This window comes from Nesoenas mayeri (assembly GCF_963082525.1).
Source record: "Nesoenas mayeri genome assembly, chromosome: 4".
NCBI lineage: Eukaryota > Metazoa > Chordata > Aves > Columbiformes > Columbidae > Nesoenas > Nesoenas mayeri.
The window spans coordinates 64,195,840-64,221,584 of record NC_137540.1 but is presented as its reverse complement, the minus strand read 5'-3'; the positions used below and the strand labels follow the sequence as shown (position 1 = coordinate 64,221,584).

At 38.9% G+C, this 25,745-nt stretch overlaps 1 protein-coding gene across 2 annotated transcripts in view; it reads right to left on the bottom strand.

Annotated features, from left to right (window-relative positions):
* STK32B (serine/threonine kinase 32B) overlaps positions 1 to 16,545 on the bottom strand; it is a gene marked incomplete at both ends in the record, with an annotated part of 168,015 nt that extends 151,470 nt beyond the window's left edge. The window contains one exon of one of the 2 annotated variants that reach the window (XM_080344188.1): positions 16,470 to 16,545. In XM_080344188.1, the coding sequence (XP_080200314.1) occupies positions 16,470 to 16,545 (76 nt within the window). The remainder of the gene's footprint in view (positions 1 to 16,469) is intronic. The other variant, XM_080344189.1, reaches the window with a different exon arrangement.
* Between the last annotated feature and the right edge of the window lie 9,200 nt (positions 16,546 to 25,745).

Below are 25,745 nucleotides of genomic sequence, written 5' to 3'. Positions count from 1 at the left end.
TACAGTGTAGTGCAGGCACAAAGTGGAGAAGAAACTCAGATTGTGACTATATGCTGGTTTGACTGAGAATGAGTTAATTTTCTTCATGCAGTTAGAAACCTTTCTTTTTCATAGCTAGCATGGTCATTATTTGGACTTAGTTTGAGAACAAGAAGATAACATCCAGCACAGAGCTAATGTTTTTAATTGGTCTGGTCTGAGAGCCAAGGACATTCTGAGTGCTCTGCCAACAGATGTGAGGCATCAAGGAAGGGGGGCATGCATGAGGCAGAGCTTAACTGACACTCAGACTGATCATTGAGAGTATTCCATCCCATTAGCGTCATGCTTCAGATGTAAGGAGGGGTGGGCCTTCCGCTTTCTTCTCTTCTCTCTCTCACTCTCCCTCCAGGGCACAGCCGGTGGAGTTCCGTGCAGGATGTTTAGTTCAGCTTTTTACCATTTTACAGAGGCCTCTGAGCCTTTCTGCCTTTTTCCTCTCTTTTCTCTCTCTGTGATTGGCTGTGGGACCAGTTGTTGTTTGCTGGGACTGGCTGCTCAGCGTGCTCGTGAGGAATTGCCTTGAGTATCTTTTATTACATACATATATTTACTAGTAGTGCAGTAGTATTTTGTTACTTTATTAAATTGTGTTTATCTCAATCTAAGTTTCGCCCTTCCCTTTCGATTCTTTTGCCTACTGGGGGCGGGGGGAAAGGGGCAAAGTAAGCAGCTATCATGATTGTACGTTGGTAGCTTGGGTTAAACCATGACAGACTAAGAAGAGCTATCTGCTGTAAGCTGATCCCTTGCAGGGGAATCACAAACAAGATGTTCTGTTAATGTTACTTCCATACCCATGGAGGTGATCAGAGTGATCAGTCTGAAAATAGTAATGTGGTACCATAGGCTGAGAGCAAGATCTTGAATGCTGATGATGGGCCGTCAGCCTAGGTGGTCTTGACCATGTGGTTTAGTGTAACCCTTCAGCAGCATTATTCTGAAACAAACCTTCTCAGCATCTTGTTAGTCTTCTGTTACGATGACTGGTTAATCATCTATACATCAAGCTAAAAAGATAATTGCACTTCAAATACAGGGGGTTTACTTTAAGGTTTAACAGAAAAGTGAAAGGAATTTGCACTGTTAAATGTATTTTTCAACAAGCAGCAAGTAGCCACAGATTGTTGTGAAAGGCCTGTAATGACTGATCAGAGATTTTAAGTACTGATGTATAACTCAGTGCTACAAAAAATATCATCAGAAGTCAGATATTACTTAGGATGATCTTGTAAAAAATCTCACCTTTGCTACATACTCATCATTGGTGTCCATCAAGGGCCAGATCCTGGGCAACCTCAGAAGCCTAAAGGCCAGAAAAGATTTGGTGGTAGCTGGAAACAGTTATATATTAGTGTTGTTCACTTCTTGTGCACAGGATTCATTGTACACTGGCCACACGAAAGCACATGATTCCCTACCCAGTTAGCTGACACTAAAGGTATATGACATGAAGAAATTAAATTATTAGGTTATTATTAGGTTTGATGCACTGGATAAAAATGCAATTGACTTAAGTCCACAACCCTAACCTCATTGCCATATCAAAATCATTAGGATTTAGTCAGACAGTGGCAAACCTTCACATTAGTTTACCATAACAGAAGGTCTTTGCCACAGATTTAACTGCATCTATATTGTTAGCCTATAGCATTCAAGTAACCTATTTTATAGTAGAAAGGCTTCTTTTGCGTACACTAATCTGTTTTAGTGGAAAGTAATTGGAACTTCTGATATTATCTCAGTCACTCATGCATGTATCCTATTATAAAGCAATAACTGATAAAATTTCACTTTCATAAACTCACAAGTCAGCAAATTTCTATTTTTTTAAGATCAGTGAAAGTTTTAATTAATTTAATTTTTCTTGCTCTGCAAACAGTTTTGTTTTGTGAGAGGACAGAGATTTGGTTCAGAAAACCTGTTAACTTAGTGGCAACACTGGAAACGTGAAAATTCATCAAGGAACAATTGAACTGATGTACGAGACCTTATCACAGCCTTTGAATAGCAGGGAGGTCTTTGTGAGACTCCATGCTGTTCATAGCCCTTTCGAAAGGAAAATTTGACATTGAGACTAAGGAGAAAAGTTTCAGACTTGTTCAAATGTAAAGTGTCTTTAAGACCTTTTGCAAGTGATAAAACATAATCATCTTTTGTTGAGAAAAAGATGATGTCTGGTTAACCATGTTGGTTACTTACGAATGAGCTGACAAAAAAAAATCTCTGAAATCTATTGCAAGGAGAAATAGGCTGACACATATTTCCAACAGAAAGGATACTCCTTGAGAAAATGTATTGCTAAAATACAGAAAGTTTAAATTCCACTTTAACTGTAATGGACTTCCCTGTGAGATCAGGAAACACATAATAGACTATGAAGCATCTTTTTCAGCTAGACAGTGGGAACATTCACTTTCCTCAGAGTTACTTTGAGAATACCCTCAGTAGCTGAACTGAAAGGATCTCTGAAGAAAGTTGCTAAGGTAATAAAATGTCAAATTTCAGTGGACTTAACTGTTTTCTCCCACAATAAAATTTACCAGAGTGATCCTCAGGTGAAGGAAAATTCTTTAAATGAAGGTACCAACAAAAACCTCAGTGAGGCATCTGTCAATCTTATCCACATGGAGGCCTCTATAATGCCAAACAGGCCAGGGGGATGCTGAGAAACTTATTTGCTCTTTGGGTGGTGTCTCTAAGATCACTGCTCTTGCAGAGCAGGATTTCAGAAAATGAGTCTTGGTGCTACGTTCATAGGAGGTTAGGAAGCCATGTAAATAAGATTTTACCCAAACACCTAGAAAAAGTATGAGTCATTCTCTTTTTTTTCTAAATCCAAATCCCAAAAGATGAGGAGTCTGCTTTCAAAACTGGATCTGGAGGAATTATCTCTTCTATTGTTAACCACAACTACAAATGAAACACTGCAGGAAAATAATGACACTAAAGGGTCAGAAAGATTCACATTTCAATTGGGATTGCTTCCCATTCAGCATTTTTAAACATAACTAACCTCATGGGCTTCAAATGAATGATGCCAGTTCTAACTTGCAGTAGAAATGCACCTGAAGTGCAGACCAATACACTTATTTTTCGTTTGTCATTGTAATATTAAATCTCATCAGTATGATAGAAGCAATGTTCCCTCAGGAAAAACTTTTCAAAAGAAGTAGGCAAACCTGCAGGTTATACATTTGACTGTCCAGGTTTGGTTTATCTTTTGGGATTTGAAAATAGTATTGAAACTGCAAGAATTTCAAGAATATTTGAGCATAATTTGTGAAGATGTCCAGGTATTTGTGTCTCATGGCTCTTCCTCATAAAAAGAAAAAAAGCTCACAAATGGAAACTTGACAAACAACCTGTGTCTGTCAGGTTTTTGAGGGCACTAACTGACCTTGCTGGCCATGACCAGCTTCCACTGCCCCACCACTACAACCATGCTCATGGCCTCAGGAGCCCTATTGCAGATCAGGCCCCTGTGAAATGAGAAAGAGCCATGAGGAGCCTAGTGGAGACCTGCCATTCTCAGTCCTCAGCCAAGCTAGACTGTAGGTACATCTAGGCCTGGCCATACCCTCGGGACACTTGGCTGATCGCATTTACTGTCACTGACATGCTCTGTTCACCTGGCTTGGGGACAGAGTTACAGTCTGGGCTTTACAGCAGTGGGATCCAGCTGCAGGTAGTAAGGTTGAAAAGCAGTAGCTGAGGGTAGTATGGGGATGGGAAACAAGAAAAACTGCCTCTCATTATGGAAAAAGACAATGTTTAATTAAATTCGCAACACACATAATAAGCACATTTGAGTGCCGGTGATCCAGTACAGAATAGCTAAAGACAATTTCAAGTATTCCATTCCTGCCTGGCCACAAAGAACCTCAGAGTCCAGCAAAAGCTAGATGCCTCTTATGCTAGCAAGACTTCCATCTACTAGTTAGATAAAAGAACTTACTTTAGGAGGGCTGACCTCCTCCATTAACCCCATCCTTTAGCCCACTCATAATCATCTATCCTCCACAATCAAATTACTTTCACTATGTACTTCAGTACTCAAGTTGTATCTCACCCACCAGTCTCATAAATTTTTAAAACTAAGTTATACTTCTAAAAAAAAAAAAATCTATTTTAGGGATGGAACCTCAAATCCAAACCTCTGAGATTCTGGAGGGACTGACCTGAACCTAGCATTTCAGTTCTGATGTTTTGAGTTATTAGGAGCAAAAAAGGGGCTTCTTTTTGATTCTAACTAGAATTCTTACTGTTTCACTATGTGAATCATTTATTTTCATAAAAATCAGTTCACTTTGTCTACTATTTCGGAGTAAAAGCAGGTCTCACAAAGTTGTTTTTTTTTTTACCTATATGTTCAAAATAAAGCTTTTGTTGATCCAACATGATCGATTTTTCCCAGCTTCAGTTGAAGCAATATCCCAAGTGACTAGTTAACATTAAAACACCTTTCTATTTTGATATTTCACTTTTTGTGACTGTTTTCCTTCAGGGCCTATAGAAGGGTAGAAAAAAAGGCCTGATAGTAACAACTGCATTTAATTCATAAAGACCTTGCAGAATGTCAGTGCAACTCAGATTTCTTCATCTCAGGGTTTATAGATAAATATTTAATGATGGAATTGAGACTGAAAAAAAATGGGTTGACTACTGTACATACAGTGGTCACCTAACCGTAGAAGTTTTTTCACCAGGAGCTGATAACTTATTTGTTGATCACTGCACTACTTACCTCTGGGAAATCCTTCCAGTGATGAAGCAAAAAGAGTTTCAGTCTGATAAAAGTATGCTTATTTATATACCAGAAGCAATTACACGAAAGCTGATAGGACCACACATTGCTGAAAACAGTAAATATGAATAAGGAAATCTGGACTTTTGCCTTATCTATCCACTACTAAGATTAGGAGTGAAACATGAAAGATTTAAAGCAAACCAAATCTACCTCATTTCCATTCCTAGGCTTTCACGTCAGCTGGCACAGAGGTGACTGAGGGGACAAGGAGGGCTACAGACCAGACACAGTTCCCAGGTTACGGCTGGGGGTTGGCATGAACAGTAGACTCTCTCAGCCACGATTTAACTTACAAAGATTTACCTTGTAACACCACCCAACAAGAACAAATAAAAAGATTTGTTTGATGTAGAGGGTGGGTAGCTGACAGATAGTAATGGAAAGAAAATAACTTCTAATTTTAACAAGAGAATTTATTAGCTGCAAGGCATAAATATACAGTGAACTGCAGGGGATAAAATTGCTCAGTGTAGCAGAAGGTTTGTTAGTCTTAACGCCTGAAACATTTGGTGGTATTAAATGCCCTTATGCCAATTCTGAATAATCACAGAAATAGAATCTCAAATAAGTCTAATTATAGATGTTAGATTAAAATAATGAATATCATTGACTCAGTTCGAGAGTTCCCTACCACATATACTGGGTTTGTTTTGACGAGAGTAAAATACGTATAAAAATATCTATGTATTTATGTATTCAGAGAGAGAAAGAAAGAGAGAGAGAACTATCCTCTAAAAATATATGTGTATCTGTACTATGTTTTCTCAATTAGGGTAAAATGAGCTTCCTCTGGATGTTTCCAAAAAGGATATTAAACAGCCTTGGTTGCTTCACAGTACAGAATGGAAAAACCTTCAAAATAGCAAGAAAAAAATTATTTCCCACTACCAGGTCTATCCTTTTTTTGTGTGTGTGTGTGTTATGTTAATCAGCAAATATAGGTGGGAAAAATGACTGGAAATCAGCTTAATATCACTAAAGAGTAGAAGAATCATAGTGCATATGATAATAGTCAGCAGTTTTTCCTTAATGCAGGAGGTTCTTTGCAACATCCAGGATATCCCATCACCAGAAACATCAAGATGTCGTTAATCCACACATGTCTGTGGATCAAAAGATGTGTGTGATCTACCTACGAGAGAAAGGTTAGGAAGCTGAGATCCCAGACTGTAGTTAGTCATTTGCATTTATATGCTCAGGGAAGCAATCAAAATTCACTGCATCTCACTAGGACCAGTGGGCAAACTGACTGTCACAAGTGGTAGCTTTTCTCTGTAAGGGACAGCAACTACACTGAAAGGGTCACTTTCTATTAATACATTTAAAATCCATGCCTGTGCTCTCCCTGACACCTGTGAGATAGACTGATGGCTTCTGGCTTAGGAGAACGAAAGATCTGAAGTCAGGGCAGCACTCAGCATAAGTGCTTGAAAACACTGAAAACACAGTATTTTTTCAGTGCTGCATATTACTTAATCTTTTCTAAACAGCAGATGTCACTTCTCCTCACTCTCAGAAAAGCTTTGTGAAAAGCCATTCAGAGAGAAGACGCTATCCTAGCAAAAGCTAGAATTTACATAGCCACCAGACAAGCTCCGCTTGCACATCCTGCCTCCCACAGCCAACGCTTACAACTGCCCAGGCAGCCTTTCTCCAGCTGCTCTCTTCTCCTGTTCATCAGTAGAGAGCTCCCTAACTCCAAAAGAACAAGGATTGCCCTGCTGAAAATTTGGATCACTGGGAAAATTCTCTACTCTATGGAACTTCTCCAGCAAAATCTCACAGTACTTAGTGATGATATTTTGGTTTAGCAAAAGATCAAAAAAAACCTGCAAGAACGTCTCTCAACACTGAGATATTTGCAGAGAATTTCACATTAAAAATGTATTTCTCTTTCTAAGGTATTTTTATCCGCTATTATTATTTGCACCATATAACAATCTAATTTAACACTTTAGCTTAAAAACTTAAGCAAAAGACCTCAAAGACATGCACTGGGCTGGAAAAAAGTTGGAAATTATGGCATTATTGGTATCCCGTTGCTGAAAAATTACATGCCAAGGCTGAGCAGACAAGAATCTCATGAAGCTGCAAAAGACTTCTGGCTAATCTTTTCCTCCTGTTGTGTCCAAACCAAACTCAGAAAAGGCTTACTTTGTTTTATAGCAATTCTCTGCGCATAAGAGTGTGTAGCCATCTCTGTAGTTTTCATAGGCTAAAACAGTCAAATATGAAGCTGGACTTAAATTAATAACATTTGCTGCTTCTCAGAAATGATCTTTTAAACAGCTTTTGTTCTTTGACTTCAAGCTCTGTGTAGCAGATCACAGTGCCTAAGATGTGGTATTGCCCCAAAAGGGTTTGCAGGCTTTACAGCTTGGACAAAGATTTATCTGAAACTAACTCCAAAAGGCATAAATACGTCTTCACAAGATAATGTCAGAACAGTCCAAGGGGAAGCAGAGGATAGTTTCAGAAATGTGTGAAGGACACTCAAGAGGCTAATGGTGATTTTGTGATTATATCACATCCCTGTTTTAATAAGGTGACTAAGAGCAGTTTTCATTGCTCAGCAAGAGAGGTAGAACGAAATCATAAGGAAATAAAAACTACTGAAAGGATTAACTCAGTCTACATTTTTAGATCTTAAATAAAGGAACAGCAGGTGTTCCCTTATCACACCAAAAGTAGGAAAAAGAAAGAAAACCTTTTTTGCCCATTGCAGTATGTTGCCTCTTAGTATATTTATCCTGCTTAATACCACAGTCTCTCTTACACAGAACAGTGTTACCAATACAATGACAAAGCCAGTGCTTTATTTTTTCACTATGGAACCAAGCTAAAAATGGCAAAGCAGAAAAGTACGTCAGCTGTAGAACTTATCTAAAAGTTTCTAAACTTCAAAGAATTGGAATTTAAAAAAAAAAAAAAAACAAAAAAGGGAGGGGCGGGGAGAAAATTGGAAAGTGGAAATAAATTAAAAGGCAAGAAAATGTCTACCAGATAGAAGTGTGAAGGTAAAAAGCACAGATTTCACTTAGAAGATAACCAAACTGTAGAGTAAATTTGATGAATATATCCAAAACAAACATCTTCAAAATAGAAGAAGTTAGGAAAGGATTAAAGAAATATAAAATACAGACTTTTATATTATGATATGATACCATAAAGAAAATATTTATGGGGATATAAAATGTGGAAAATAAATTTCAGACTCATCAACTATGTTTAGTTACTATTAAATTCTTAAAAGCCTGTGTAACAGGCTGCTACTGAGCTCTAGTAATGTTTTCTAAGAAGTGTTCCTTCAATTTAAAAATAAGATTTCTTTAACTGTGGAATGAATGAAAGTAACTCATGTCTCATTTATTGCTAGTACAAGGTTTTGATCTTTGCAGAATAATAATCTTTTTCCTGCTATGGGGAAGCTTACATGTACACACATACAATGTTCACAAGCATAGCGGCAAATTCAGCAGCAGCTCAACATAGGCTTGCATTAGGAAGTCAGTCATGTAGTTTAAGGTAATCAATTTAACTAGTTCATGAAATTAAGCAGAACTGTGCTCGAGAGAGATCAGGTCACATGATGTGCACACTGCTTAGTACTGCTGCTCCTCACCAGAAAGTCCCTGCTTTTCGTCCCTTCCCCTCACATGTTTTACTGTGTCAAGATACTGTGAAGCTCCACTATCAAGCTGAGCTTGAAGTTGTCCTTTTCCTTTGAATATCCTCTCAGAAATGTTTTCTTTATATTGACTGATCTCAGCAGTGCCTTTTTCTTTTCCACACCTTTCCCACCACCTCAGCATTAGCTCACTCCAGCTAAGTCAAAATACTGTGAAACCTCCAAAATGAATTTGATAATCTTATCCTCTTTCCTGCCCTTCAATTCCTGGTCCCAGATGTCACTGCTCACTAGGTTTAGTTTCAGGAAGGTTTGTGCTTCTGCTTTCCCAGCTTTGTTATTTAATGAGGAAGCTAGAAAAAAAAGAGTCTCATGCTTGGCCAACAGAAACCTTGTCTTCTTTATTCTTAAGCCCACATTCAAAATAGACTGTATAAAGACAGTCCTGGTGGGATAGGACCTAATTTATTTGAGCATCCATCAGTAAGATAAGAATTCCTCATTATTTTTGCTTCCAAATACTTTCTCAGTCATTTTATAATTCAGTTAGTTGCAGTATCTCATTCTGGGCTCAACTTTCTCCATTCACTGGACAGCACGTTACTCAAAGTTCACAAACAAACCCCAAAACATTCCCACATTACTGCTGGCTTTGTAACCCACATCCATGCATCTGAATCAAGGAATCCTTTCACTTTCATTGGTTCCAGATGGAACCAATGACCCAGTGAATGTTGCACTGGAGCCCAAAGGGAGGAGACAGACTTGTTCCCCCTTGCTCTATGGGAAGGTGTCAAAGACGAGTGAGTGCAGCCAGCCTTGTGATCTTCCTGACAGAAGTGGAAGATTGATCTTCTGAACTCTACTGGAAGTGAAACTAAATATATAAACCAGTTTAATATATCTGTACATTCAAATAAGATTTTTCCATGGAAAAAACAAGCATTTACTTCTCCAGTGTGCTGCTTCTTCCACCATTTGTAAATTCCACTGCAAGAAGCATCTATGGGCAGTGATGAGAGACAATTTATGAATTTGTAAAGGATCGCAAAAGCAATGGTATAGATATTTAGACAACAATCTTGTTTCCTCACAGTTTATTTCACATTCAGATTTTCCCTTGATCTTGGATGGGATTCTCTAAGCTTATCTTGCTTGATGCTTGGTTAGTCATGAATTATTAATACTTAGTTACCCAAAAAGCCTATCTTGGTCTCCAGGCACAGTACACATGGCAATATGAGTAAAACGTTACCTCTCCTGAGCACTTACACTTCTAGATAACAAGCCACTGAAAAATTACTTGACATAGAGGTAGGTGTTGTGCCAACCACTTGTGTAAATTCTGGAAAGCTACAAAAGCAGCAACAGAGGCTGACTTGATGCCATTGCTTAAGACAGAGGTCCTGAAAAGGATATTTCCACCAAAGCAGAAAATTAAATCTTGGAATTGTAGAAAACATGTTTAGGAAGGATCTCCAAAATTCATCTGATTCATCTCTAAGCCATTGCTGACAGAAATTTTGTTGAATGTGAATGATGGTAAAATAAAATAAAATTGGTCAATACTTTGGCTGTCTCTTGAGTGTTGGTTCTAATCCTAAAAGTGTAAGGTAAATCAGATATTGCACAAAATTTTTAAGACAATCATATGAGGGACTGGACATGAAGTTCATTTGAAGGAACAAGGAGCAAGAAGCTAAGATGGAAGTGCCAGATTCATCTTGCATTTCTTCAGAGTTCGCTATAGAAAAGAGAAGTCCATGATCTAATATTAAACTTCACCTATAATCATCCAGCGTCTGAAGACATACAGATTATTTGTGTACATTGTATCAAAGCTTTAAGAAGACTGAGTCAGGAAGATTGTGTTTGACGGTGGTTGCAATATTCCTTCTGAATCTCCTTTGCCACAGACCAAGCAACAGTTTGGCAGTTGGAACCTCTGTGACTGCTTGGAATTATCATATTGCTCTGTTTTCTAATTTCTGTCCATATTCTCCTGTTGTCTCATACCATGCTGTAACTGCAAGCTCAACACTGATCACTGTTGTGTTCTGTGTTTGTACAGACACCAGCATTAGGGTTTCTGAAATGTACTGCACTACACATAATGATGACTTTGTGTCTAAAGTTCAAGAAATGGAAAATAGAGTCATGTGTGATTAAACATGGTCATCCATGAAACAAAAAATAAAATCCAATAGTCTGGATCTTATTTATCTAAAACCTTGATATCCAGCATTAAAAAAATGCCTTCAACAGCTGTGTTTTATCCATATTTTTGACACAGAATTGCCTTAGAGCATTTTTTACTCACAATGTGGTATTACTACCCAATCGAGTTCTAAAAGGGAATATCCATCTTTGCAAAGGAACAAGTAAAATGCTACATAACCTGCCATAGAAATTGTATGAACAAACCAAAAATCCAGCAGAAACATTAATCCTATCCTATGTTTGTTACCTTTACTAACAAAACGTATTTAGATTCTTAACATTTTATTTAACTGTTATGTAGGGCTATATTTTACAAAACAATTAGTTTGAAAAAAATATGTTATTCACCTCATGATTTGAGCTCTTCACAGTTGTTATATGAATGCCTCGGATATTATCCTTTAGAGCTTTGTGGCAGCAGGCTGATGAGCCCCATCGTATTGCTGACAATAACTGGACACTGCATGATCTATTTTGAATCTGACTCATTTTGACATTTAACCATTGCTTTAAATTGATTCTAAGTGAAACCCTTGTGTGCCATTTTTCCCCATGTCACTTTCACAGTTCTTCAGCTTCCACTGCATTTTATATAAACTCAACCATTATGCTCCAAATTTAGCTATCTGGATCCATATTAATTGCAGGACTTTTTTGTTAGGATCTATATTTAATTTTTGTGCTTTAAGTGTAAGATGATCTTTTCAGCAGCAGGTTGTTTAATAATGACTTTTTCTGCAACTTGACGACAGCTGAAAATCTTTCATTTAAGCTGAATGTTTTTCTAAACAGAAGAGGTTGAAATCAATTTTAAATTACAACTTAGAATCTAAAGTTTAACTTCAGAGGATGGATGCTTTATTGTGGAGTACAAAGGATTTCCATTGAGCTCTGTAGTAATGACACTACAAGAGAATGAAGCCTTACAACTCAGGGAAAGCAGTGGGACTTCAGCACTTGCTCAGAGTTAAGTAGATCCATAAGCACTACAGTGAGTCAGGGACTGGCCATGTAGCAATAAGATGTGGCATGTTTCTGTGCCTCATTTCCCGCATACAAGACCACAGTACTGTAGCACAGCATGTCACACTGAACTTCGTAAAGGAGTGTTGAAGCTCTGTAGCTTCAGGATGCTCAGTGAAATGTTATTTGGAGATCCATTTGCTTTAAATGTAAAACCATGTACTATAAAAATAAAACCAAGCTCTTAAAAAGTTCAGTGCACTTGTTTCTAAAAGTAACTGTAGCAAAACTGACTTTTTAAGCCCCAAATAACCAAACACAACTGCCATATCAGTTCACAGGACCAGCTTCTAGCCTCTAACTCTTCTGTTTCTTATCCTTTCCTCCATATCTTCCACCATAATATAGGCAAATATGTTATTACTATTTGGTAGTAGTAATATGTCTTCTGAGTCAGCTCTTTTCTAAATGGCTCTATTCTACTATTTCACTTTCACTTGTTAAATATAATTGAAGTTATAAGAGAGCACGGTCAGGCAAATCCAGAATGAAAGATACTCTTTACAGTCACCAGGCTATCGGTAACATATTTGTTACTTACGATATTTGCTGAGAATTTGCAAACAATGTTTACCAATGGTGAATATTCCTCTCGTCCTTCTATTGCCATTCTCATAAAATTATTATTGTTTCTAAAGAGCTAAACATGAGGAAAGATGTACTCCTTTGCTTTCCTGGAATTAGTACTCAATACATATATTCAGGAGAGTATAGTTGTTGTGAGAACAGGAAACATTCAAGGTAAAGAGAGTCAACATTCCTTTGCTTCAGCAGTATTAGCCAAAATGAAACTTTTTTCTTTTATCTGCATGCTGAATTGACTACACAATTAGTGTAGTATGTAGCTTGAAAACTCTTTCTAAAGGTCTGAAAAAAGTTATAGTTCTAAGACATTAAAGTAACTAGCTTCAATTAGAGGTAGTGATGCTGCTACACCAGCTCTAGCTGTCTATCCAACTTGTACAGCAATACAAATCAAGAAATGAAACATATTTTCCACTGAGCTTCTTTAGCCAGAGTGTAAACTGTAGGCAAACAAAGGACTGTGTTCAGTGAATTTTCTTAGCTCTTGTGCTTTAATCTAGGCTAAGAACTAAAAATGAGATAAATATAGCTTGAATTTTTCCAAAAGTTGTTTGCAGAAGATTTACTGGATACTTGATGAGAAACTTATTTGTAGGTGGTAGAGTTGACTTAAATTTCATTTTTCTCAGTTTTGGTGAAGTGATATGTAAAAAAGTATAAGCAAAGCTGAACAAGGTGAGAATTAACTGGCAAAATGCAAGGTGAGTAACACAGGAAAAAATGTTATTTTGAAATGGGAATTATGAGACTGATGGGGGTTGACAGCAAAGGAGGTGAAGTCTGGAAATGATGCAGCTGATTGTTTACACAAAATATTCAGTGGTCTTGATAACTAGCATGGAGCTGATGAGAGCGGTGATAATACAATACGTTGGTAAAATAATGGAGAATCAGAGCATCACAAGGAAAGAAGTGGGTGATCATCTTTGAGAATATGAATAATAGAAATAAACTGAAGTTCATGCATGCAAAATGCATGGTCATGCACATAGGAACACCGTAATTTCTACTGTAGATTGGAGCTCCTCAGTGGAAATTACTGAACAGAACACTGGTGGGCTCACATCATGAGGTGACTGAACTACCCACATGACATGTCCATGAAAAGGGCATAGGTAGTTATAGGCTGTACCAGGAAAATTATTTCTAGTAGAAATCAGGAAATATACTTTCCAGCAGAAGGTCCTGGTGAAAACTCACCTGCAAGTCTGTGTATCATTTGGGTTATCTCTGTGCAACAAAGACAAATTCAGATGCATGCAGGCGGAGGCACAGGAGATGAAAAATCAGTGGAAATAAGATAAAACTAGAAGAGGTTTTCTTACAAAACAATGAGTGAGAGGGGACATTTTTTCTGTCTATCAAGGCATTGGAGTAACCATGGTAGGTGGAGAGCTGTTTAAGCTAACAAAGAAGTTGAAAGAAATAGAAATCTTATAAATAACTTAAGAATTTTTTAATCAGGAAAACAAATGCTTCTAACCATTCAAAGAGTGAAGCTGTGGGAGATCTTTCTAACAAAAATAAAGCATAGAGAACAAATCTAGCTAGTTTAGAAATGGTATGTGTTATGGCTTTTAAAAAGATCAGTTTGTAATAATGATGTGTTTTGCTATCTGTGATAACTGGATATTTACAGCATGCAGTCAGCCTTCTGCCTGGATCATTTTTAGTTATCCTAAGCACAGCGGGGAGTCTACATACAACTTATAGCTTTTAGATACACTCAACACCTATTCTCATTAGACAGAAAGCAGAAGTTGTAACTCTAGAGCAGATCCTCTATAAGCTTGTCAGGCAGTACCTGGGTGCTCTTCAGGTACTATCTCCGTATCTTTCTTTGTTATGTTGTAACCTGGATAAGTAACTTTTTCTGTGATTTGAAAAGTGACAATGACATGTTTTAAATCTCTTATTGCAAAATTTGTATTTTATTCTACATCCATCATTAACATGTATAAACATAAAATGACAATACTTTTTTCTGCTCTCATTTTTTCCTAATTTTAAGAGGCAGCTGTGACACTACACACAATACACTAAATAGCTTAATTTCTACTATGTCTGCGTAGTCATACACAACTCACTTATTCCAGTTAGCTTTGAACTGATAGGCATTGTCACTCCGGAGCAGAATCATACTATCTCAAGAAAAAAAATGTAGTTTCTCTTGCTATACTTTTTTTTTTTTTTTTTTTTTTAAATTTCATATTGAGTCCAATATCATGGAAAATAGTGACTCCTGTAGCTGCTAGTGGGAATACAAAATACAGCTTGAATTTGGATTAAACCTAGTAAAATATGTTTTCAAATAGGATATGTTTTCCTATATTATTTGGGAAAATTCCATCCTGAGTAATAATTTGTAAGTAGAATCGGAAATATGTTAGAGTTTCAAAAGCAATGGACTCTTCTGAACTAGACTGTTGTGCTAAGCATAATATCTTAAGAGGGAAAAAAAAAATGACATTAGGAGCATTCATAATGGGGAAAAAATAGAACAAAACAAAACAAAATCAGGCTAACAATAAATAGTGACCTAATAGAAATCCATAAATACTTCATGTGCAATTTTTTATTACATATTAATAATTGCTGCATTATATAAATGTTTTTGTGAGGGAAAAAGAACTAAGTAGGATGAAGTCTTCTCTGCAGTAATTTACTTTTGAACTATTGACAGTCTTGTCTAATGGGGGAAAAAAAATATTGTAATAACTCATGGAAACTGCTAACTCAAGAGTGCCAAATCAAAAGTCTTACAAAGGCAAAGACATGGCTATTTTTCAGCTTAGGGTGTCCAGATAAAATTAACACCGTGTGTTCACTCTTGGGTATTTCTTGAGTTACCTCAAGGTTTACAGGACTAATTGTGCATGACCGAGATTTTACTGTGGGGGAGAGGGAGGTGGCAGGGGAGGGGAGAGGGATCTTTCTCACTTGTTTGCAAAGCATGACCTATGGTAAATGACTGCAATTTTGTATCAGCACAAGAAAATCATAGCTATTGCACCACAATACACAAATAGTAAACAATCTGTCCCATTCTCCACACAGACAATAGAGTCTTGTAAATGGAACTTCATCAAATACCTCATCAAGCTTTGTCAAGGAACAGGGAGTGATAACTGTGTCTTAAATGCACGTAAATGTGCATTCACCCTTTTAAGCACTTCACATGCATTTAATACATTTCCTCCCTATTAGCAAAACAGAACAAGTATCTCTGTGTGTTCTGAACACACAGGGAAGAGACTACATGCTTTTTATTTGTTATGAACCTCAGAAAGCCAAAACAATGTGATAGTCTATTGAGACACAATCACATTATAATATATTGGAAACTACTGGGAAAGGAATATACTCAAAATTAAGCATCAGTTGTCCAGACAGGCAACATCCTCTATCCCATAAGCAACATTAAAAACACTTCAAGTGATAATATACAAATATCTTCTTCTTAACAGTGCAGTGTTCTCTTTGCTTCAAAAGCCAAAATGATTGTAACTGAAATGCAGTCACAGAATTTCAGTAAAATATGGTCTACATATGAAAATTACATGGAAATGCATAAACAGTGAAGAAACACTGTATTTTATTTAAACTTTTCCATTGCCTTCCAAAAATTTTACAAGATACACTTTCTTATGATATATTATCTGGGCAGGGAGAAAAATCTCAGAGTAATAGAAGAAGCTAAAAAAAAGTTTCAGAAAGTAGACATGATGGAAAAAAGTATACTGCCTGAGAGAGACATCACCACTTAAAATGGGTACGTGGGCAAAGAGTCAAACATAAACGACAACAACAAAGTGGGCGTTCATCTCCAAAATGATGCCCGTTCATAAACGCGTGTATGGAGTTGGCTGCCATGTGCGTAAACCCCACGCGAGGGTGTGCTAGCCTTCAGGTGAGCCCTCCCGAAAGCAAATACCCACGCAATGGCTGTGAACAAAGGTGGGATTTCCCCTCCTCCTCCCCCGGGGGACCTCACCCCACAGCAGGCAGCCCACTGCAGGACCGATTCCAAACCGCTCCGCGGAGGGAGCGCGGGGGGGGCGGCGGCGCAGACACCTGCCCGGGCAGAGGGTGTTGCCCGCGGCCCCGAGGTGCGACACGACGGCGACGCGCGGGGCGCGGTACCGTGGACAGCTCCTCACTCACCGTCCTCGTTCTCGTCGAAGACGGGCGCCCTGTGGGAGTGGCTGCCCCCCATGTTAGTCCGCGGCCGGCTCCGCATCCCCCGCCGCCAGCATCCCGCGGGGCGCGCCGGCAGGCACCCCGGCGCCGGGGCAGCTGCCCGCCCGCAGCCGACTCCCCAGCCCCAGCCCGGCCCGGCCGGGGGAGCCTCCGCAGAGCTAGCAGTCACCCTGCGACATGAAAGCGATCCGTCTGCCCCTGGCAGAGATCGCTGCTGGCTGGCGCGCACCGAATTGGCCCGACTCTCATCGCGGAGGGGCAGGGGAGGGCGGCCGTTAGGAGAGGAGGGAGGGAAGGATGGAGGGAGGGAAGAGGCGGAGGTCCAGCTGCTGATGGCTTTTGGTAAGCGGTAAAAGCTGGATCTACCTGGATCCTCGCGGATCCTCCCTCCGCTTTTCCTCCTTCCAGACCTCCGCTGGGGAGCGCGAAGCCCTCACTCCTGCCCCGGTAGCGGGGCCAGCACCCGCGCCCTGCACTGTCCGCCACCCCGGCATGATGGGGGAGGACGGGCCTGCTCCTGCCGCCCGGGGAAACTGGGACCCGAGTGGGGTGATGGGCTGGGAGAGGTAAGCGCTGCTTTAAGTCGAAATATTATTTTTTTTTGTCTCCCAACTGGGGTGTCACCCCCAGCAGTGCGGAGGGACGTGGCCAGTTGACCGAACTTCACTGAGTTTCTGAAAGGGAAGAAAAAGAGAGAAATTCCCTTCCTTTTTTTTTTTCCCTCCCCCTCACCCCCCAGCCCCGGCGCTCTGGGAGAGACAGGCCCAGCGAGGCTCCCTTTGGCGGCGGGGGAACGGGGGCTGCCCTGGGCCGACGGGGCGGGGGACGCGGGGGCGCCGCTGGGGCGGGCGGGGCCCCCAGCCCGGCCCCATACCGCCACCTGCCGGCCACATGGGGATGTGCCCCGAGAGGGTCACGGCGAAAGGGAGGGGAGGACTCGGGCATGGTCTTTCTGGATGTTGAGTAAGTATATAGTATATGTGCCTGCGTGTCTGCCTATATATATATATGCACAAATAGATATATATCAGTGTCTGTATCTTGAGTGACTCCACTGTAAAAATGTGTTAGGGAGTCCTAACGACCACAACTGTTAAGGTTGAATATAAATCACCTGCTAAACATCAAGTTGTGAAGTCTGTCTAGAGTAGCTATTGATATTTAAACACAGAAATAGCTGTCCCATTGCCAAAAATGCTGCCATTAGCAACTTTTGAGGTGAAAAAGAAACAATTACTTGTGAAACTTTCAGAAAGGGAAACAGGTCAGAAATGTATCTACATTATTATCATATCCAAGTCAAAGTTGGTGCAGTTCCTGTAGGGAAAACCTGAAGCTTTAAAAACAAACAAACAAACAAAATGGAAAATAGAAGTTGCATTTTTAGCTTCTCCACTGTTACAAGGGCATAAGAGGTAGAAGGAATAGGAGCCTGAAGCCAGAGTATATGTATTTTCCTGTATATCCACCACCCTTCTTTCAGTAAAGCTGATTAGAAAAGCTGAAGAAAAAATTCTGAGAAAGTAGGATAACTTTCTTGCCTTATTTTTACCTTCCTTAGTTACTAACAGCACCTGTCTTTGAACCCTTTTGGGAAAAGGTTAATAATAATAATCCTGTTTGGTAAGGGTAACCAAAAGGTTAATAATAATAATCCTGTGCTGTGTGGCCAAGAGCTTGGAGTTTTATGCAAACAAATCCAGAGAGCTAAGAAATTCAGATACAGTGATATTTTTCCATAAGTAGACATGGACAGACTGTATCACCCACCGATATCCCTCACTTAAATTATTTGGGTCGCCACTATTTACCTGTGCAAAATATGGAAGCTTTCAAAATTAGTACTTCTCTAAAATGTAGTCTGGAAAGCATCACTTGCTCTTTGTTTGTTGTGGGTATTTTTATTTATTACTCACCCATTCGAAGATTTACTCATCCAGTAAATAGCAGAAACAATATAATGTCACTGGAGTTATGTTCCTTCAGCCAGAAATAGCAGTAACATACAAATGATAGCCTTTGAGCTCTCTTTTGGGTGAACTGACCAACATCATGCTTTATGTTAAACCATTTGCTTTTATGTTAGCAAAGGAGTACTGCACTTAACAGTTTAACACATTTCAGCTGATAAGAGTTACCTTCTATCTGAGCTAAGGGCTTATATCATGTTAATGTGATTGCTTCAATTGATGTGAAAGTATTTTAAAGTGACCTTCCAAATAATGGGAAGAAGAATTTGTTTGCCAGTAAACCCCCAGGTTGATTATTTTACACACAAGAAACACATCCATAGAAATGTGGGATGAGCAGGAGCAGTTTGGGATGGCTTTGCATGCAGAAAATACAAATTCATAAAAGATCACTCAAAACTGTCTCAAATAATTACTGTTTCTTTTTTACATCTGAATCCCTCCATGTAGATCAGTAGTCTAATGAGTCTTCTAAGATATCTTTCATGATTTCATACGATAAAGCCCACTGCAAACTGAAGAAGTTCTAACAATTTAGAGAGCAATGAATTGTCTCTTTTCATTAATTAGTCTGTCCTACTAGACTGAAATGTCTTTTTAACTTCTATATGGATTATCACAGCTTTTCAAGTCATTTGTCCTTGGTTTGGGAAAACTCCCAGCTCATGTTTAAACATCCGCATAGCTAGGAAGTTAAGATAAACTCCATGCTATGTTAATGTGAGATGTGAAAAAATAACATACATTAATAAAGTATTTATGAGCCATTCATTCATGATTTGTTTATTTTTTACATTATATTCCTCTATAATTCCTGCACTTGAATAGTGACAGTCTTTATCCTTAATTCGTTTTCTATATATGATTATTTGACAAGAATTTTCAGTTTTGCTGTTCTGAAGGCAATACAATATATTCATTGCTCCAGTGCCTTTGCTCTGAACAAATAATTGTTTGTACTGCACTTAAGAGCTTCCTGGGAGCATCAACATTTCTGCAGTTTGATCAAATGCAGTTTTCATAGAGGTGTCCAATGGAACAGGGGACATTGAGGCTAGATACATGCTCAAGGTCCAGCAAAGGCTCAAGGTCCAGCAAAACTCAAGGAAATCAGTGACAATTTTCCCGTATCTTCAGTATGAGCAATATCAAGCCTTGAATATATAGCCTACTTATTCACATGGTCCTGGACTCTTCTTTGCCCTTTGCAACCCAGAATATATGCTAAAAACTGGATAGACACATAACTTCATGTGCTGGTTTTGACTGAGGTAGAGTTTGTTTTCTTCAGAGTAGCTTGTAAGGGGCTATGTTTTGGATTTGTGCTGGAAACAGTGTTGATAACACAGGGATGTTTTAGTTACTGCTTAGCAGCTCTTGCGCAGAGTCACGGCCTTTTTGGCTCCTCTCACCACCCCACCAGAGAGTAGACTGGGGAAGCACAAGGATTTTGGAGGGGACACAGCCAGGACAGCTGACCCCAGCTGACCAAAGGGATATTCCACACCATGTGATGTCATGCTCAGCAATAAAACTAGGGGGAAGATTGGCAAGGTAACCACTGCTTGGGGACTGGCTGGGCATAGATTGGTTAGTTATGAGCAACTGTTTTCATTTGCATCACGTTTCTTTCTTGGGGTTTATTTCTCTCTCTTTGTTATTTTCCTTTTCAATACAATTGGTTATTATTATTATGTTGTTGTTGTTGTTATATTTTATTTTATTTCATTTCAGTTATTAAACTGTTCTTAACTCTCAAGTTTTCTTACTTTTACTCTTCCAATTCTCTTGCCCCCATCCTGCCGCAGGGGGAAGTGAGCAAATGCCAGTGTGGTGCTTATTTGCTGGCTGAGGTTAAACCACAACACTTTAGTATCTTTTTTTTTAACACTACCTGGAACAACATGGATTCCACTACATCTGCTCAGAATTCAGTAATTACTCTTCAGGAAGAATTAGTCATGTGTTTTTTCAATTGCTTTTGTAAATCAGAAATAAGTCTGAAATTCTGTATCAGAACATCCTATGTATCAATGAAGCTTTCTGAAGCCTGAGCATTTTCAGAACAATTAAATATTTACTCTTTTGGGACAGAGATTTGTAAGCTACAAGCAGTCAGAGTTTGTAATTCTTGCAAGACCAGAACTAAATCTAACTTCTCATGTTTATCTGTTCTAAAAGATGATCAGATTTTGCTTGAGATAAATCCAGTTCTAACTTTAAAAACATGTTTTATTCTTAACAGTTAAGCACTGCATAGCCCATGCAGAAATCACTGTAGGGGAAAAGGACAGTTTAGTAGAGTTTTTTTTTTCCCTGCAAAGGAGAAGCTGCAATCAGCATGAACATCATTTTAAGGCATTGTTTTACATTTTCATTTAAGGCCTATGTTATCTTACTTAGATTAATAGTGATTTTTTTCAGATCTCCATGCAGAGTTAGCAATAAAGAAAATCAAACATGATTGCACTTCTTTGCATTATCAAACTTCCCTTAGGAAATTCAGTAGTTGAAAGCCAGTAGTTCTGTGATTACAGCTTTTGTATTAAAATGCTTCAGATGACACTTACAGGGTGACCTTACAGTTCTTGATTTCAAAGCATACTCTGTTGATATGCTAATTTTTGTAAATTGCATAGTGTTTACACCGACATTTTTGTGTTTGAATACTATTCAGGAGTTAACAAACAAGATATTAAAATGATATCGCTTACATTTACGATTATGACTACTTTAAAAGGAAATATGATGGGTTAAAAATAGTCCCCTCATTGGAAACTGATAGGGTCCCCACATGGAGGTGGTTACTTCTGCTTGTGTCTTTCCTGGGAAGAGCCATGTTTGCTGCTGTGTATTCTTCCAGCCATTAGAAACAAGGATAGGGCACACCATGTTCATCAAAAGGCAGTGGGATTTTCAAAGGGAGCACCAGTAAGAGAGGAACACAATTCTTACTGTTTTTCCAACTTGCCAAGAAGTGCCCACTGGTGATGTGGTCAGAATTGTTAAAAGGAGAAAGGTCAAGCAGGATGAGTTAGAAACCTTTGGTTGGAGTCAAGTTCTCAGTTCAGACATGAGAATGTGCTCTGTGGTTTAAAACAACTCTTCAAATTAAGCAGTCAGACAAGACGATAGTTGTAAGTGCCTTCCAGCTGAAATTATTCTATTCTATTCTATTCTATTCTATTCTATTCTATTCTATTCTATTCTATTCTATTCTATTCTATTCTATTCTATTCTATTCTTTCACTTTGCACTGGACCACGGTAGGCTCACTATGGCCATTTACCTTGTGTCAGCTGAGGCAGTGGTAAATCTGCTGAAACTCTACAAATCACATCTTCTCCCTCCCCAACCATCTTCAGATCAGAAAGATGCCATAAAAGGCAGATGATGTTGAAATCAGAAAAAAACTTTCTTCTTTCTGTAGTTCATTGTTGGAACATGTTCTCCGCCCTTTTTTATTTGTATTTTTGAGAACTTATGCATTGGAAGCATTTCCTAAAGAAGGCAGCAAGGCACAAGAACCTGAAACACAGTTTTCTAGCCACTCTTCAGGCAGAAGTAGTTGCTGTTCCCAAGGAAGGTCAAAGCTTGTGCAAATTGACTGAGTCCTATTTCATCCCTGGATTAATTTGCAGAAAACTGTTTCTGATAAGGTTCTATCAAGATAATGTTGGGAACCTGGACATTTATTGAGGTTTACTGTGAGCAGCAGTGACTCTAATTGGCATCATCTGGCATATGCAGGCAAGTGACAGGTGCAAGAATTGGTCTGAGCATAGATTAAAATTTCATTTACTTTGCCAGGGTTGGGACCTTGCTGGAAGGCAGTGGTTAGTTTCAATCTGCTCTCACAAGTGCTTTTGCCCCAGTGGTCCTGTCTCTAGTCCCGAAGGCATAAACTTAAAGCATAATGCAGTTTTGAACTAATCCCAGTATGGATCATCCAGGTATAGATTTGTGTGAGGACAAAAGGGTCTGTAGCCTCCCCATTAAAAGAGTTAATGGAGTATGGAACAGACCCATAGGTAAATTGTGCAGAATCAAACCTCACAGTTAAATTGGGAGTGAGTCTTTTCCCATCCTCCATTTTACAGGGAGACTAGTAGCATTCAACTAGGTTTTTAAAAGGCTGCCAGTCAGTTGCTTCACTTGCATTGCATCAGTGTGAATGCAGCACAACTGTGGCCATTTACTCAGAGACCTGCTGCATGCTCAGCCTTGATTCAGGAGAGAAAGTGTTTGTTCCCAGCTAAGCTTGGTATGTCATAGAAAGCCTTTACCACAACATCTTTAAAAGATATTGGACATAAAGGGCACAAGGAGTAAGGATGCCTGTGTAAGTAATATATTAGAGAGAAACTAGAACTACCTTTTTGAATAGAACCCTAAACTGATAAAGAAGAGAGAGTGGGTTCTGCATTACACTGAATACATTGTGGTCCAAATTACCATATCTTTGGGTCTGGGCTTCTAGCTAGGTTCCAGTCTTATTTATCATATATCCTTTATCTGCACAAAACTGTGATATCACCCAAGTAATCAAAACAGATTAAATTGCCCATATGCACAGCAAACACCATTCCAGACAGAACTGGCTCTAGAAGCAGTCTGCAGCTCACTGGAGTCCCTCACAATATGTGACTGTCTGTAGAAATGAAGTCAGCTTCCTCTGCTTATTCAAGAAGTCCAAAAAAACCCCTGAAGTTACTGGATCCAAGATCAGCAATGATGAGAACTGCACAATTTATGGTCCTGGCTTGGACATATTACTACCGAGTCATGTTTTTGCAATTGGCTTCAGTCACAGCCTGATCAGGTCCATTATGCCTGTCTTGTGATTTAACGCTGTTACACTAAATTTCAGATTGATAAATCCTAAGCGATTTTCACTGCAGTATGCAGCAGAAATCACTTCAAAATACAGAGCATTTTGTTCCTTTGTAGCTTTTACTTGTTTCTGTGGAATTCAACGTGGCATGCATTGTGTATTTCTCTCAGCACAGAAATAATATGGAAAACTTGTGAAAGATTTTTGTAAGTTCCTTCTGTGGTATGACTGAAGTTTTGAAGTCCAATGTATGAGAAAGCAAAACCGAATGGTTGTGGTTATGGTTACAGTGTCAGCCCCCTGCAAAATTACATGTGACTTTCATGTCAATGGCAGTACTTTGATGTGAAACTGCTGTGATAGAAGCAGAGTGAAGCCATTAGCAATGTAAGGGTAAAAAGAAAAAAAAAAAAAAAAATATATATATATATATATAGTTCTTCACTGTGTTGATAGGAAGCTGTAAACTTCTATCTGTACAGGTTTGGTCACAGATTTTAGTTTTATACTTAGGATGTGAGACATGAATCTCTCTAAACCAGCTGAGAGCATCAAAAAACATATATGATGAAAAGATTTCAGAGGCCGTGGGACTTTGTTGTGGTCAGCTTACCACAAGATCATGCACTTGAGCATGGCAATGTTCACCTTGCACATGAAACTGAGATCAGGGATTCCCATGTTCCACTCCTGCTGCTCATGATCTGTGACCACTGCACATTCCTCTGTCTTTCCATCAGGTGTTTTCATGTACAAAGTATGGGTTTTTTTAGAGTTCTCACAACTTAAGGATGGGACAAATAAAAACATATGATGTAGCTTCACTTTCTTTAGAGAGACAAACTGGTTCCAGCACTAGGGCTGAGTAAGCGTTGCTGGAGAAGAGCAGGGCCAAGCAAGAGCAGGTAAGGGAGATACAGCCTCAGGATGTCTCCTGAGCAGCAGCATTGGCTTTTTTTTTTCCCAGCACAAATGCCACAAGATCCTGTCAGTAACCTAACATACCTCCTGCCCCTTCCCACAGTAGATATTCCAAAGGAGGTCAGACTAGATCTGTGCGACCTCAAGCGGCCTGCACTGGGTGCTCTGCTGCTCAGAGGTGCTACCATTGCCCTGCAGTGTAACAGCCCAGCTGTTCTCTTTCACAGCCTGTACTGGCCCTGTGTGGTTTATGTTCCCTTCAATCTTAGCTGTTTAATAAGCTTTACTGCTTAATGATTTTTTTTTTCTCCTCTTCTTTATGTAATGTAGTTGTATCTGGAGCTCTGGGTATTCTCTGTTAATAGCTTGTCCTATTGTGTTTTGTCACGTCCTTTCTTGCGACTGGTAATTTATCAGTAGTATTGATTGATGTAAAATTATAGACTTCCCAATCTTTCCTAGCCTGCAGAGTGTCTTTCAAGAACTCGTAAAGTAGCTCAAGTGATGAAGAGCCCTACTTCACAGTATAGTTAAGAGGCTGCTCTTTTAGAGCTATTGCATTTGGGCTATTAAGGCAAAACACTAAATAGGGGTGCTGGGGTGATTTACAGCTCTCTTGTTTCTTTTCTTCTCAGGAGTATAGCTACACTTTCTCTTTCTGTCTTTTTATTTGGACATAAAACACTAAAACTGCTCAAGAAATGTATTCTCATCTGAGAGATAAGAAAATATAAACTCCTGGTTTGAAAACGGAAATCATCTGCCGAAGGTCACAAGTTAAGCCCATGTGAGTTGTGCTTTGTTCAAGGAGCCATGATGATTTGGTACACACGTAGCTGAGCAATGAAAGAAAAGAAATCAATTGTTCACAGAAGTGGCACCTGAAGGAACTATTATCAAAATTAATTGGATCTGTAAAATAAGGAAAAACATTATTTGCTGAATATCCCATTCAAGCTGTGAACTAAAATCTATCAGAGTGAAGCCTTGATAGTTGTGTTCATGAACTGTTCAAGTTTGTAGCAAAAGAGGCAAAATTCACATTTGAATTTACAGAATCAATAGACAGAGTTTGAAGGTTGCCATGTAAGTGTTCTTGAAATTAGTAATTTTACAATTTTTCCACTACCTTAATTGCTTAGGGTGTAGAAAACACTCTGGAAAAGCTACAAGAATTAGAGTTCAATCCAAAGAAACATGTCTAATAACTGGATATTTTCCTCTGTTTTGTTTGGTTTGCTGTTCTTCGATTTCAATAAAGTCTCTCTTTTCCTGTATAAAGAGATTTGCTGCACATATATTTATTACATGCATACCAGAGCACAATCAGTGGAATAAGATGGTTGAAGAGACAAAGTAGGAGGGATAGGTTTAAATGTGCTCTGTGAGTGATGCCTAATGGTGCTTGAGAGCCACATGGCTTTGGAAAGTTAAAGACATGTAATTGCACCTTGTGAAAAATAGCAGCATTTATGTATCTGGCACCTTGTAATTTATGTTCGGTAAGCACGGAAA